Raw genomic sequence first — 13,302 nt, 5'->3', positions numbered from 1 at the left:
TCCGCCTCCCGGGTTCAAGTGATTCTCCTGTGTCAGCTTCCCGAATAACTGGCATTACAGGCATGTGCCACCATGCCCAGCTAATCTTTGTATTTTTAGTAGACATGGGGTTTCACCATGTTGGTCAGGCTGGTCTTGAACGCCTGACCTCAGGTGATCTACTTGCCTCAGCCTCCCAAAGTGCTGGGAACACAGGTGTGAGCCCGTGTCTGGCCCTTCATTCTTGATACGATTTCTGGGTACACAATTCTAGGCTATCACTATTTCTCCCGGGACTTTGAAGATATTATTGACTTTCTTTCTGGCTTCCACTGTTGCTTTCAATAAACCACTTATTTTCTTCTTTCCAGATAATCTTTTTCTTTCCTGCCTACCTTCAGATCTCTTTGTCACCGGCTTCTGCATTTTCACCAAGACATGATTGTCTAAGTACAGCTTTCTGACTATGCTGCTTGGGAGCCGCTGGATTCCTGAATCTAAGGAGCAGGGGCTCCCGCAGGTTTGGAAAAGTTCTCAGCCGTATTTCTCTGAATACTTGCCATATTCTCTTTCCCCGCCTTCTGGAATTACTGTAAACTGCAGATGCTATACTAAACTGCCTTCTTGTCCCCAGACCATCTCATCTTTTCTAGCTCTTTCTGTGTTGCACTTTGGGGTCATTTTCTTCAAATAGCTCCCGATTCTTCAGGAAAGACATCGTGGATTATTTTTTAGAAAATTCCATTTTTATTTCAACAAGTTCTCTTTTTAAAATCTGCTTGGTCATTTTTATAGCCTCTTGCTTCCTGCACATAAATTCCTTGTTTTCTTTAAATATATTAAACATTCTCATTCCGTGTGATGTGTCTGCTTACTCTAGGATCAGCACATTGATGTGTTTGCTTCTTGTCTTTTTGCTGGGCCTTGCTTATGGTATTGCATGTGTGTGCGTGCGTGCGTGCGTGCGTGCGTGTTTACAATTTATTTCCTGTACCTTAGGATGTTTTGACATGTTTTTTAAAAAAACCTTCTGTGCTGTTTCATGGTAGTCTCATCAAAAAAAAAAAAAAAAAAAAAAAAAAAAAAAAAAAAAAAAAAAAAAAAAAAAAAAAAAAAAAAAAACTCTTCTGGCTGGGAGACTGCCCCTCCAGGCCAACCAGTCCTTAGAGATAAGGGCCCAGCTGGGTGCATGCCTCTGCAATGCAACCTCATCAGTCCACAGCCCACCTCTATCTGGCCAAAGCACTCAGGCAGCCAGCAACCACTCCTACAGCTTGGAGCCCATGGAAATCACTCCAGCTGGCCAGCTGCCCACCCACCCTGCCTTACCTTTCCTGGGGAAGCCCCAGGGAAGGTCTGGCCGAGGCTCTCCAGGGCTCCTGCCTGTCCCCTCGGGCTGCACTTGACTGATCGTCTCATACTAGAACACAGAACAGGGAGCTTGTCTCCTTGGGACTGGAAGATGAGGATGATGATTTTATAGTGAACGTACACTTCTTGGGATGTCTTCTAACTGATGTCTTTCTGTGCTGAACTTTGGGGTCATTTCTTCAAACAGCTCCCGATTTGGAGGTGAGTTTCTCAGTTTCTACACTGTGTCTGCCATGCTCCAGGAAATACTACCAACTGCAACTTCTTTTTATTCTTTGTTTTGAGACAGGGTCTTGCTCAATTGCCCAGGCTGAAGTACAGTGGCACAATCATGGTTCACTACAGCCTCCACCTCCTGGGCTCAAGTGATCCTCCCACTTCAGCCTCCCGAGTAGCTCAGACCACAGGTGTGCACCACCATGCCTGGCTAATTTTTTTTAAGAGACAGAGTCTTGATATGTCGCCCAGGCTGCTCTCAAACTCCCGGGCTCAAGCAATCCTCTGGCCTCAGCCTCCCAAAGTGCTGGGATCACAGGTGTGAGCCACCACACCTGCCCACATATGGCTTTGAAAGGAAAATGTAAGCACCATACACTGTGTAAAAGTAAATCAGCTCAGAAACAGCGTCACCCACTGCACACCCTGCCTCATAAGCAGCAGCTGCACAACAAGCAATGTGGGCTCGGAGATTGGAGGGCAGACGTGGGGGATTCTGAAGAGTGGAGGCGGGCGGGGGGGGTGAGGGTGAGAAGCCCATACCGCACCACCATACACCACACCCATGTACCACAACTGCACCTCACACCACCAGTTCATACACGCACACATTCACACACATGCAATCACACACACACAGGTAATCACACATACACACTCACACACATGCAATGACACATACACATGCAATCACACACACACAGGCAATCACATACACACATGCAATCACACACAGGAAATCACACACACACATGCAATCACACACACACAGGCAATGACACATACACATGCAATCACACACACACAGGCAATCACATATACACATGCAATCACACACACAGGCAATCACACACACTTACACATATGCAATCACACACACACACAGGCAATCACACACACAATCACATACACACATGCAATCACAAACACAGGCAATCACACACAATCACACACACACAGGCAATCACACACATACAGGCAATCACATACACACATGCAATCACACACACACAATCACACAGGCAATCACACACACTCTTACATGCAATCACACACACAGGCAATCACACACACAATCACATACACAAATGCAATCACACACACACTATCACACAGGCAATCACACAGACTCTTACACACACGCAATCACACACACAGGCAATTACACACACTCTTACACACACGCAATCACACACACAGGCAATTACACACACACAATCACATACACACATGCAATCACACGCACACACAATCATACACAAACACACACAAGCAATCACACATGCACATTCTCACACATGCAATCACACAGACACACAGGCAATCACACACACAGGCAATCACATACACACATTCTCACACACACATGCTCATACAGGCAATCACACACACACAGGCAATCACATACACACACGCAATCACACACACACGCAATCACACGCATACATACACACAGGAACTTCCTAAGTTTTTACAAAACTAAAGCAGACGGAAGAGCAGCACAGTTTAGGAGCAGCCGCACCAGCTCTCAGCAGGTCCCAGTGCTCCTGAACACAAAGCCCGACCCTGCTGATGCGCTTCAGGGTCTGCTTCCAAGTCCTCGAGGCCTGGTCCTCTGAGAGGACTAAGGACATTCTGGTGAAAGCCGATTTGGTTTGTACTACAGAGGAAACCTTTTGGTGCCTGACACTTTCCTTTTTAAAGATACAGAAGAGACAGGGTGTGGTGGCTCACGTCTGTAATCCCAGCACTCTGGGAGGCCGAGGCGGGCAGATCACAAGGTCAGGAGTTTGAGACCAGCCTGCCCAACATGGTGAAACCCCATCTCTACTAAAAATACAAAAATTAGCCTGGCGTGGTGGCGGGCGCCTGTAGTCCCATCTACTCGGGAGGCTGAGGCGGGAGAATCACTGGAAGCCGGGAGATGGAGGATGCAGTGAACCGAGATCACGCCACTGCACTCCAGCCTGGGTGACAGAACAAAACTCCATCTCAAAAAAAAAAAAAGACACAGAACATGGAATGTGTGTGTTTGAACTGAACCAAGTATTTTGATATCCTGACACCTGCAGAGGCCTGAAGACACTGACGGGCACAGGACCGCTCAAGCGGCGTCTCGCTCTGGAGGGGAGCCCTTCCTTCCTGGCTCACCTCCCAGCCCTCACCCGGCCACACCTGTGGGACCATTTGACAAGTCCAAGGCTAGGATGCTCCCAGAGGTTGCCACACTCAAGGAGGCCCTGCTGGGAACGCCAGGCAACCTCGGGCAGGTGAGGAAGCCGGGGCACTTTTGAGTTCGAGGCACAGACCCTTATTCCACAGGTCCACGCCCCCCATGCAGGAGACACCGGCTCTTGGTGACACAGGCCAGAGACACCACCTCTGGCTGAGCTGGAGAGAGAACTGGTTGGGAAGCTGCTCAACTGTCTCCATGCCAGTTTAAAGCAGCAGCCAGTGGGGCTGGAAGGGGGCAGGGATGCTGGTCTGGAATCCATCCTGTGCTGAGTATGACCTGTCCAAGAGGGGCTGAAGGCCACTGGCTCTCTGGACCCCAGGGTTCAGGGCCACCTAGCTGTTTCCTTGCCCATGGGAGAGCCGATGGCAGCGGTTGGGGCTGGACGGCCCTCCTCTCCCTCCAGCTGCAGCCACCTCCTGCTGTGCGTCCACTCCATGCCCTCCTCCTGGGTGACTGCAAGCTACACTGCAGCTCAGAGCTGCCTTTAGACCCCTGGCCCTGGCCCCAAAAGCGCCATAGGTGCAGGTTTTTAGAGATCACCTGTGGTCCCCCCGGCACCAGGATGGCCACACAGGCTCCCTGCCTGCTTGTCCCTCGTGGCCACCCAAGGTCAAGCGTGAAGACCCAAATGCCTGCCCCAGGCCCCCACGCCCTGCAGCCACACAGCTGCGCTCTGCAGACGTGGCGCCACACACCCAGCCTGGGCCTCTGAGGCCTCTCCTGGCCTGCCGCTGTGCCACGTGCTTCATCTGGTGTGTCTGGGTGTTCTCAAGGGACAGCTATTCCCAGGGTCCAGTCAACCAGATCCCAGAGACTAAGCCCCGGCCTCCCTCTCCCCCAAATGAAACTAGAGCTCCCAACAGGCTGCCCGTGGCTCACTCTTTAATAGATGCCTGGAAACATGGAGCTCGCACTTCAATGGGAAGAGGGAACCCAGTGGGTGAAGCGGAGGCCATGCCCCGTGGCTGACAGCTAGTCACTCTCACTGCAAACACAGGCTATGCAGAAACCCAGCACACACCGGTCATGCTAACTTCACCCTGCTGGCTCCTGAGCCCTGTGCCAGCCCCACCCACGCTCCTGGAGGGCTCTGAGGAGGGGTGGAGGTGGAGAAACAGGGGCAGTGGGCACAGCCTTCCGCATGGGATACCTGAAGGCTCAGCCCTGGTGCCCCGGTACAGAGGCGCACCTGGCTCAGGTGTGCAGCACGTGCTCCTCCATGTGCAGATGCCTATATGCCACCTGATCCAATGCCCCAGACCCCTCTGGACCACACACAACCCACCCTGAGGCACCCTGCAAGCAAGCAGGCAACTCCAAAGCCCCAGCCCCAGTGCACAGACCCTGGACAGCACCCAGCTTCCAGGCACAGAAACCAACCCCCGAGGCTCACGCTGGGCAGAGTGGGACGCAAGGCCCAGAGGCCGCCAGGGCTGGCCAGAGACACCACCGCATCCTCTCGGACAACCCTGTGTGGAGCCGAGACTGGCACCCAGCGCCTCCTGGGGCTTAGCACCCACATGGTGGGCTTCTCAGGCCACTTCTCCCCTCTGGGGCTACAGGATGTTCGGGGAGAAAACAACCCATGAGCTGGGGCCCCTGAGCATGGGCTGGGCCAGGCATGGCGCCGCCAAAGGGGACGTTCCCAGGTGGGAAGCAGAATCCCACCCAGCAGGCACAGCAGACAGATGGGACGGGAAGACCCCAGACAGAAGCCCCAGGCCCCAGCCCCCAGCCCCCAGCCTCCCCATCAGCCGGTGCCAGCCAAGGCTTCGGGCTACTTGGAGACCGTGGGCCACCAGTCTGGCACAGATGCAGCTAAGGCCACCTGAGCGCCCTTGGAGGTTCTGATGTGCAGAGGACCCTTGATCTTCTCTGAGCGCAGCAGGGCCAGCCCCACGTTGCCCTGGCCGGCCCTGTACTTGCCCACAGCCTGTCCTGACTCAGTTAGCACTGCCGCGCCTGGGGCGATACCACGGGTGGGAGGGGGGTCCAAGAGCCGGACAGGGAAGAGGCGCTTGCGGATGACGCCCATGTGGTGGGTGCGGGCAGTCAGCTCCTGGCCGATGTAGCAGCCTTTGGTGAAACTCACGCCGTTCATGAAGGCCAGGTTGGACTCCAGAGGCAGGGCCACCCCTGGAGGCAAGTCTCGGACACCCTCAGGAACCCCTGCAGAGATCGGACGGGGAAACCAGCGAGCATTGAGTGCATCCAGCCCCACCCATGCAATCCGGCCCAGCGTGCCCACCCAGCCCATACCTTGCAGGTACCGGTGCTGGTGATAATCCCACAGGTCCCCGAGCCGGCTCCCGGGAACCAGGGCTGGGCCTTCATTCTGGGTGAGGAGCCGCCACCCCATGCGTGGCGTTCGCGGGTCGCGGATGAGGATGGCGTCGGCCCCCGCCCTCTCCTGCAGCGGTGCGGCCCCGCAGGCCTCAGGGGAACCGGGTAACACCGCCCACACTTGTAGGTTCGGGTGCGGCTCCACCGTGACCTTCCGTCGGATCCTGTACAGCGCCAGGTGCTTCTGCAGCGCGCCCTGCACGGAGCTGTCACACTCCAGGAGGAAGCCAGACATCTCCTCCGAGTGCTCCCGGAGCCTGCAGGGAGACAGGCAGGGCACGTGTTGCCGGCTCACCAAGCGAATGGGCCAGAAAGGGCTGCCCCATGGAGCACGCCTTACCCAGGCAGATGACAGCACCAAGGCGGCCAACGCAAACAGCCCTGCCCTCAGCCACAAAGGGCTGCACCTTCAGGGCAAGCGCCTGGTCTCCGCGCAGGGGCCATGCCCACAGCTAGACGCGCACCGTGGAGACCAGTACAGAGCACGGTGCACACAGCCACGCAGAGCTGCGTGCTGACAATGAGCATCAGGGCCCGCAGGGTACACCCAGACCGGCGCCCGGAGAGCCCTGCCAGAGCTGCGCTACCAGAGCTCAGGTCTAAGTGTCCAGAAGCGAGCTCACCGAGCCAGCTCAGACAGACCCCGCCTCCCCAGGGACTACAATGGCCTGCCCAAGGGCACCGTCCAGAAAGCCTAGGGCAGAAATAACAGTTCGCTGGATGGGGGAGCAGGGCCAGGCAGGGCCCAGCAGGGGAACAGTGTGCACAGCCATTGAGAACCAGACCTGTCTCTTCCAGCCCCAGGAAGCCACTGGGGAGCTGGGGGTCCTAAGGTGGGCAGGAGAGAGGACCCAGGAGCCCAGGAGGCAGGTTGGGGAGGTGCAGCATGCCTGAGGCCCACTCTGCCTGTGCCTACCACCTGCTTCCCCAAGCCAAGTCTCAGATCCCAAATGGGTCCCCAGGCAGCCCTCCTCAGAGGATTTCCGCAGGCAGCACCACATGAATGACCCGACCAGATGGATGGCAGAGCCACTTACAGAGGGACACAGAGGAGAGGCCCAGGCAGCATGGGGCACATCAGGTGGGGACACCAAGTGGAGACACCTGGGCTGAGCCGCCTCCGTGGCCGGGGCTGACTGCGGGTGTGGACTGCACAGGGCTCCACAGCCCAGTGGGAGCTGAGACAGGGAGGTGGTAAGACCCCCCCCCCCCGAGAACCTGCCAGAGAGGAGCCCAAGAGCAGGTGGCCCAGCCCCTTCTGCCGGGAGAGGGCTCAGTCCTTGCCAGTCACACAGGCTTCAGGTGCCACGCAGGGGCCTGCCACCCTCATCTCTGCAGTCTCACTCCACCCTGTGGTCATACCCACGTGCCAGCAGCCACAGAAGCAGCAGCCATACATCTCACTGAGGACCCTGCCTCAGGGAGGGTGAACAGCGCCAACTGCCACAGCCAGCAGAGCCAGCCCACCCTCCAGGACAGCAACGGCACCGGCGAGGCAGGGGAACACACATCATTTACACACGTGGGCTGACTTGCCAGGAAGAACAGTAAGGACAGCACAGGGGGCAGCCGCAGGTGCGCTGCGAAAAGGTCACCACGCCACCAGGGAAAACAGACGCAGTGGCGGCACAGACCGCTGGCCAGCACGAGGAGAAACCAGGTCACTGGCACGCTGCTGGTAGAAGGCAGAATGGGCGCCCCTCTGGAAAACAGGGTGCAGGGCCTCACAACACCAAACTAGCAACTCCCCTGCGGCCTGACCCTTCACTCCTGGGCCTGGATCACCGAGGAACAAAGATGGCAGCTCACAGGAAACCTGCAGCGAAAGCCCACTGAGGCCAGCTCTACGGTAACGGCCAGAAAGGGAGAATCAAGTGTCACCACAGCACGGGGGACTTCTCAGCAAGAACACGGAGGAGGAGATGGACGGATGTGGGTGGATGTGAGGGCAAAGGCTTAGGCCAGTGCATACATCTATGACACTTCTGAGACGGCACAATTCTACAGCAGGAGAACAGGTTTCCGGGTGTCGGGGGTGGCCATGCAGAGGCAGGAGCGGGAAGCCATGTGGGCCTGATCATGGCCACAGGTATTCACAGTGATAAAATCGCAGCATTATACCTGTGGGTGCAGGCAGGCACACAGCAAGACACACAAATCCAGAGACCCCACACGTGCCCTGTGTGCAATCAGGGGAACTGGGGAGGGGTCTGTGCCAGCTCCTCCTACAGGTTTTTTTTTTTTTTTTTTGCAACTTCCTGTGAAATCTATAATTATTTCTAAATAAGATGTAGGGAAAAAAAAAACAAGAACCTTCCCCTGCAGTGTCCGAGAGCTACAAGAGAGGAGGCAGTGGGCAGTCCTTTCCCCCCAGCCGCCTGACATCAGTGAGTCCTTAACCACGTGCATGCATGTTTGTATTTTCAAAATCCACAGTGCGGTCAGCAGATGAAGACGGACTAAAACACAGGCAAGCAGGGGACCTGGACAGAGGGACACATGTGAGGTCAGGGCACAGGGTGCTGGGCACTAGACGGACTGAGCAGCACCAGGCTGAGTCACGGGACAGAGTAAGGGGACTGGAGTGTGGCTGAGGGACCGCAGGTCCAGGGTCTAGTGAGCCGAGACACACAGGCACAGGGGAGGCTGCAGAGCCCTACAGGGCAAGGGCAGGAGCTGGGGAGGAACAGGCAGGGTGGGGCCAGGGTGTCCCTTGGGTCTGTCGGTCCAGAGTGGGGCCCAGGGAAGTCCAAGCTTTGGGCCCCTGCACTCTGAGGTACGGCCAGCTCAGCTGCCTGCCTTGGCAGGGACCCCCACCCATGCTGACACCCCCTGCCACCCCCATCTGCTGGGCACTCCCTGACCTCACACAGGGTGGATGTCCTCACAGGACCCAGGTTCTGGGGTTGAGGGCACTATCCAGCCCTCTGTGCCAGTGACTGTCTACCAGGCAGCTTCTCAGCACCAACTGAGCTGGGATGTGACCCCGGGCCCACCCCAACCCCTGCCACACATGAAGACCACCAGGAGACTCGCCACAGGAGAGCCCCAGCGTGGGAGCTTTCTCAGCCTCATCGTTCTCTGTGGTGGGGGCTGTCCAGACGCTGAGCAGCACCCTTGGCTGCACCCCATCATAAGGGGCGCTGGGGACAGGGCTGTCAGAGAAAATACAGGGTACCTGGTTAAACTGGAACTTCACATCAACAACAAATGACTTTTTTTTAGTGTATCCCAAAGACCACATAGGACAAACCTACAGATCACCCGCTGCTCATCTGAGACAGACCTGGGTGTCCCATGCTTTTGTTTGCTGAGCCCGGAAGCCCCTCTGGGAGCGAGGACACAGGAAGAGGAGGGAGGTCCGCAGTGGCTCTGGTCCGGCCATCAGATCCAAGGGTTTCCAGTCATGTTCAGGAAAACGCTGCCCTGGGGCCTGGCCGGCCTCCTTCCCTCCTCTCTCCTCCCCCCTCCCTCCCCAGGCCACTGGAGGCCTAACAAGTCTCTCCTGCTCCTCAGTGCTGGCCAGACACAGGCCACAGCCCTGACACTCCTGGGGCTGCCGAGCCCTGGACGGAGTCCATGTTCTTGCCCCAGCCAGCCCACAGCAAGACCACCGGACCACAACCCTACCCACGACAGGAGCCCACAGCCTCTTTCTGCCTCCTACATGAAGACAGATCAAAACCAACTGATAGAATGGGACCCCAAGGAGGCTGGGCACAGTGGCTCATGCCTGTAATCCCAACACTTTGCAAAGCTGAGGCAGGAGAATGGCTTGTGCCCAGGAGTTCAAGAGCAGCCCAAGCAACACAGTGAGACCTCAACTACCTGCGGTCCTGGGAGGCTGGGTGGGAGGATCGCTTGAGCCCAGGAGTTTGAGGGTACAGTGAGCCATGACCGTGCCACTGCACTCCAGCCTGGGCAGTGGAGCAAGACCCTGTGTCTTAAAAAACAAAACAAAACAAAACAAAACAAAAAACTTAGACCCATACAAAAACCTGCACGTGGATATTTACAGCAGCTCTGCTCATAACTGCCGAAACCCGGACGCAACCAGTATGTCCTGTAGAAGAGTGACGAGTAAACTGAGGCCCATCCAAACACGGAGAACTAACCAGTACTAAAGAAATTAGCCATCAAGCTATGAAATAACATGGAGAAATCTAAACGTATACCAGTAAGTGCAGGATGCAAATGTGAAGAGGCTACAGATGCATGAGTCAACGACAGGACGTTCCAGAACGCGTGAAACTCTGGAAACACTGAAAACAGCAGCAGTGACCAGGAATTAGGGAGATGGATGGATGGGCAGGGCACAGAGGATTAAGGCAGTGGCACTACTCCGCGTGATGCGACAGTACGTTTGCCCAACTCATGAACGCACCACGCCAAGAGTGAGCCCTCATGGAAACTGTGCACTCCAGGTGATGGGAGCATGTCAACAGAGGTTCATCAACGGTGGTGAAACAGCACTCTGGTGGGGTAACATGGAAAATCGCTGTACATTCTGCTCTTTTGGCGAGAACCCAAAACTGCTATAACACAGAGCACTTACTTACTTTTTTGAGACAGAGTTTTGCACTCACTGCCCAGGCTGGAGTGGGATCTCGGCTCACTGCACCTCTGCCTCCCGGGTTCAAGACATTGTCCTGCCTCAGCCTCCCAAGTAGCTAGGATTACAGGCATACGCCACCACACCTGGCTAATTTTTGTACTTTTAGTAGAGACAGGGTTTCTCCATGTTGGTCAGGCTGGTCTCGAACTCCCGACCTCAGGTGATCTGCCCGCCTCGGTCTCCCAAAGTGCTGGGAATACAGGCATGAGCCACCGCGCCGGGCAGAACACTTACTAAGAATAGGAATTCAACGTAACTCGGACTCGAAGGGAAAAAGACAAAGGAGGAATGCAGAAATAAGGAAGGGAATTTGGGGACCAAAACTACATCATCACAAGGCTAACATGTGAACAACAAAGTACTGACACAGGAGGCCAAAGAGAATCAAAGACTGTAGTTCTTAAGATGAAAAAATTAAAGCAGCTAGATGGAATGTAATGAATGTATAAGACAAACAATGATGACTTCATCTCTGAACGGGGGCATGGAGATTTAAGCCTATTGAGCTGAAGTGGGCACACTTTCTATAAAGGGCCAGTGAATAACAGGCTTGAGGCCCATATTTGCGCCACAACTCTGCCACTCTAGAAAAAAGCAGCCCCAGGCTGGGCCTGGTGGCTCACGCATGTAATCCCAGCACTTTGGGAGGCCAAGCTGCATGGATCACCAGAGGCAAAGAGTTTGAAACCAGCCAGGCCAATATGGTGAAACCCTGTCTCTACTAAAAATATAAAAATTAGCTGGGTGTGGTGGCAGGCATCTGTAGTCCCAGCTACTCAGGAGGCTGAGGTGCGACAATCTCTTGAACCCGGAGGCGGAGGTTGCAGAGCACCAAGACAGCACCACTGCACTCCAGCCTGGGCAACAAGAGTGAAACTACATCTCAAAAAAAAAAAAAAAAACAGCCCCAGACCACAGAATCCAACGGGTCAGGGTCCCAAAGAATTTTATTATAAATACAGGCAATGGGCTGGGTCTGACCTGAGGACGCTATTTCACAGACTGTGGTTCTAGATTTAAAGAGCCCAGTAAGTGCCCAGCAATGTGATATGGAAAACGCCCAAACTCAGACACATTTCATGACATCACGGTTAAAGAAAAGCTTCTAAAAGCTTCCAGAGAAAAACACAGTTCATGTACAAAGGACTGGAAATAAGAACGGCACTAGACCCCTCAGAAAAGCTGGCAGCAAGAAAACAACGTTGTCATGTGAACATTCTCAGTGACAATTTCTAAGCTAAGATTTTTCCAGTCAGCCAGGATATCAGGTAAAGCCACTTGCAGAGACACAGTGAGTCCAAAAATTCACCCGACGTAGCTCAGGAAGTCCAGCATGAACATCACCGACAGTCGTGATGTTGTCAGCACAGATGACCGAGTCAAATGCGAATGTGCCAGCAATGGGGAGATCTGGGAGGGGACACAGAGAAACACAAGGAACACAGAACTCGGAGTGTCAGCACAAGCTGTCACTCAAAAACACCAGGCGGGGCCCCTGAGCCCCCTGCCCCTACGGAGGGAGAAGGTTCACCAGGTGGCCCACTTGGGAGGTGCCCACCTAGAGACGCCTCTGTTCTGATATGGTGGGCACCCAGGCCTCCTCTGGGTGAGTCACTGACCCATCCCCGGGTGTCAAGCCGAGCCTCTGGGTGCTGGGCCCTGGGTGAGCTTCCCCTGGGTGTCCATCCCAAGTGGAATCTTCTCGGTGGCTGCCGCTGGGTGCCAGTCTCTGGCCCACCCGCCCCTGAGCTTCCACCCCACCTCCCAAGCCCTCTGCAGGCCCCGGGAGCCCGCCCTGCCGCTGGGTGCCGGTCCCTGGCCACTCCCCTGGGTGCCTGCCCCCTGGGCGCCCTCCCCGCCCGCGCTCACCCGTACACAATGACGTCATAGAGCGTCCGGCCCTGCACGTTCAGGAAGTGAGCGTAGCCCGCACGCGGAGGGGGCGGGGCATCTCCGGCGGCGGGACCCGGAAGCGGCAGTTCATTGGTCAGCAACCCTAGCAGGAACGGCGCCGCGTCGGGGCCGCGCACGCGCAGCAGCGCGCGCTCGTCCAGCCGGAAGCAGGACCAGGCCGCTCCGGCCGTAGGGTCGCCGCTGCGACTGCAGGAACCCTGAGTCAGGCGGCGCCTCGGCGCTACGCGCAGTCGCCAGCTCCCGGCCGGGCCTCCGCGCCCCGGAGCCGCGCATCGAAGCAGCGCCGCGGCCGCCATCTTGGACAGGAGTGCAGTGGCGGGAGGGGCGCAAGGAAGCGGGAGCGGCGAGTGCTACAACGTCCCCTGGCGGTGGCCGCCGGAGGGGGGCGGGAAGGGGCGGGGCATCGCGGGGCGGAGCAGACGGAGCGTGCGTGCGTGAAGAGCTGGGCCGCCCGGGCTGGAAGGGGCGAGCGGGGCGAGCGTGCCTGCGGGTTGGGTGGGGCATCTGTGAGGGGCGGAGCATCATACGCGGGGTGTGTTTCGGGGGCGGGGACTTGGCCTGTCCGTCAGCGCGCAGGCTCCACCCCCCGCAGGTAGTGTGGTTTCTGCGCACCTCTTAACCACCCTCC

General features: G+C 56.3%; 1 protein-coding gene across 7 annotated transcripts; it reads right to left on the bottom strand.

Moving 5' to 3' along the window:
- Positions 1 to 4,662: 4,662 nt before the first annotated feature.
- On the bottom strand, positions 4,663 to 13,051 carry IBA57 (iron-sulfur cluster assembly factor IBA57). 7 transcript variants are annotated; one of them, XM_017532044.2, is made up of 4 exons: positions 10,321 to 10,637; positions 9,159 to 9,300; positions 6,062 to 6,402; positions 4,663 to 5,971 (listed from the first exon to the last, which is right to left on the bottom strand). In XM_017532044.2, exons 2-4 carry the CDS (start codon positions 9,278 to 9,280, stop codon positions 5,580 to 5,582), a joined length of 855 nt encoding a protein of 284 aa, XP_017387533.1. In that variant the 5' UTR covers positions 9,281 to 9,300; positions 10,321 to 10,637; the 3' UTR covers positions 4,663 to 5,579. The 7 variants fall into 7 exon arrangements, with proteins under 7 accessions (XP_017387533.1, XP_017387530.1, XP_017387534.1 ...); XM_017532041.2 differs by lacking the exons at positions 9,159 to 9,300; positions 10,321 to 10,637 and adding an exon at positions 12,630 to 13,051; XM_017532045.2 differs by lacking the exons at positions 9,159 to 9,300; positions 10,321 to 10,637 and adding an exon at positions 12,319 to 12,541.
- Positions 13,052 to 13,302: the final 251 nt, after the last annotated feature.

The sequence above is a fragment of the Cebus imitator genome, unplaced genomic scaffold, assembly GCF_001604975.1.
Source record: "Cebus imitator isolate Cc_AM_T3 unplaced genomic scaffold, Cebus_imitator-1.0 Scaffold75, whole genome shotgun sequence".
NCBI classification, from domain to species: domain Eukaryota; kingdom Metazoa; phylum Chordata; class Mammalia; order Primates; family Cebidae; genus Cebus; species Cebus imitator.
This window is presented reverse-complemented; position numbering and strand designations above follow the sequence as displayed.

Bases quoted from the DNA above. Each gene is read 5' to 3' on its own strand.
- IBA57 (XM_017532041.2), bottom strand. From the start codon at position 12,970: ATGGCGGCCGCGGCGCTGCTTCGATGCGCGGCTCCGGGGCGCGGAGGC. The intron at 6,403-12,629 runs GTGAGCGCGGGC...GTCTCCCTGCAG, and splicing joins TATGACGTCATTGTGTACGG to GCTCCGGGAGCACTCGGAGG. The intron at 5,972-6,061 runs GTATGGGCTGGG...CGATCTCTGCAG, and splicing joins CCAGCACCGGTACCTGCAAG to GGGTTCCTGAGGGTGTCCGA.